The sequence below is a fragment of the Paramisgurnus dabryanus genome, chromosome 3, assembly GCF_030506205.2.
Source record: "Paramisgurnus dabryanus chromosome 3, PD_genome_1.1, whole genome shotgun sequence".
Lineage (NCBI taxonomy): Eukaryota > Metazoa > Chordata > Actinopteri > Cypriniformes > Cobitidae > Paramisgurnus > Paramisgurnus dabryanus.
The window spans coordinates 3269475-3270957 of NC_133339.1; the positions used below are offsets into that span (position 1 = coordinate 3269475).

At 35.1% G+C, this 1483-nt stretch overlaps 1 protein-coding gene across 1 annotated transcript; it reads left to right on the plus strand.

Annotated features, from left to right (window-relative positions):
• The first annotated feature begins 208 nt into the window (after positions 1-208).
• LOC135769134 (NAD(P)(+)--arginine ADP-ribosyltransferase 1-like) lies at positions 209-918 on the plus strand. The gene has a single exon (XM_065278518.2). The coding sequence runs from the start codon at positions 223-225 to the stop codon at positions 916-918; it is 696 nt and encodes a 231-aa protein (XP_065134590.2). The 5' UTR covers positions 209-222.
• Positions 919-1483: the final 565 nt, after the last annotated feature.

Consider the following 1483-nt stretch of genomic DNA (forward strand, 5'->3'; position numbering starts at 1 on the left):
TGCATCTGAGGATTGAGACTAAATCAGGATGTTGACCACTGCAGCTCTTATTCTCATCCTCACCAGTAAAGTTGTCCTAGGACAGGTAAGACTGAATTATGAGACTGTATACAGTATGTATATTACTGTTTAATAATTTTTTTACTGATGATGTTATGTTATTATTTCTTATTGCTATAGGATGACAGAGAGTCTCTTGATGGACAGATATATCCATTAGATATGGCAGAGAATTCAGTTGATGACTGGTATCATGGTTGTGAATTGAACATGTCAGCTCTAGTAAAAGGAGACTATCTAATCAAAGAAATCTGTGCTAACATAAATTTTGGGAAAGCTTGGATGCTTGGGATCGAAAAAATCCCTAGACCAGATAAACTGAATATGTTCCATTTCATTGCAATTAGTGTGTACACTAGTGATTTGGTATATAAAGATTTCAATAATAATGTTAGGACTGATAGACAAAAATACATAAACAAGAAATACACATGGTATTCACTTCACTTTTTTTTGACTGAAGCAATAAAGACTCTGCGGAAAAATCAAGGAAAATGCAAGGAAACCTATCGTGCTACCAGTGTTAAATTTATTGACACTGTTAAGGACAAAGAGATTCGTTTTGGTTCATTTGCATCCTCCTCTCTTAAACGTGAAAAAACTGTGAAATTTGGAAATGAATCTTGCTTTGAAATCAAAACTTGTGAAGGTGCTGATGTGTCAAAATACTCTGACTATCCTCAAGAGGAAGAGGTGCTAATTCCCCCATATGAGAAGTTTAAAGTCACTGCTATAAAGAAGAATGTCTGGTGTAAGACTGTGTTTGTGTTGGAGAGCACTGGTGTAAAAAGTAACTTAAACTGTGCAGTGGCATCAGTCAAGCCCAAGAAATATCACAATGTCATTATCTCTGACTGATCAACATTTACATATTTTCATTTCTCTTTATATTAAGCATGGCTTTCATAACAAATTGCAGCTTTAAGTAGGCTACCTGAGAGATAATTGTTCAGAATTAAATGCATTTGTTGCCTATTAGTTGTTCTGTTGCATGCAAGTTTTACAAATTTAAAACTAAGAATAATTCCAAAAGCATGTTATTTACTGCATGAATAAATTTCACTTATATTTTTGTGTGTAGTTCTTGTTTAACCCTCAATTGGTCCTTGGGGTCTATATGACCCAAAACAACATTCCCTACATCTCAGAGATATAAAATTGTGTGACTTTTCCTAAATAATCTATCTATACATACACAAAAAACTGTGCTTGATTTGGTTGTTCTGAAGGGATATAAACAATTTAATTAAAGGCAGGAATTGTCTAAAAAAACTTTTTTCCAAATTCATTGTTCATGTGTTTTGGGGCGTTGCTTTGAAAGAAGCCCAGAAGGCAGGGGGTGGTGTAAGACGCCACCCTATTGGCCCAACGATGGAATCCAATGATGTGGTGAAGGCATTACGTGATCTTTCCGTCCATAGCG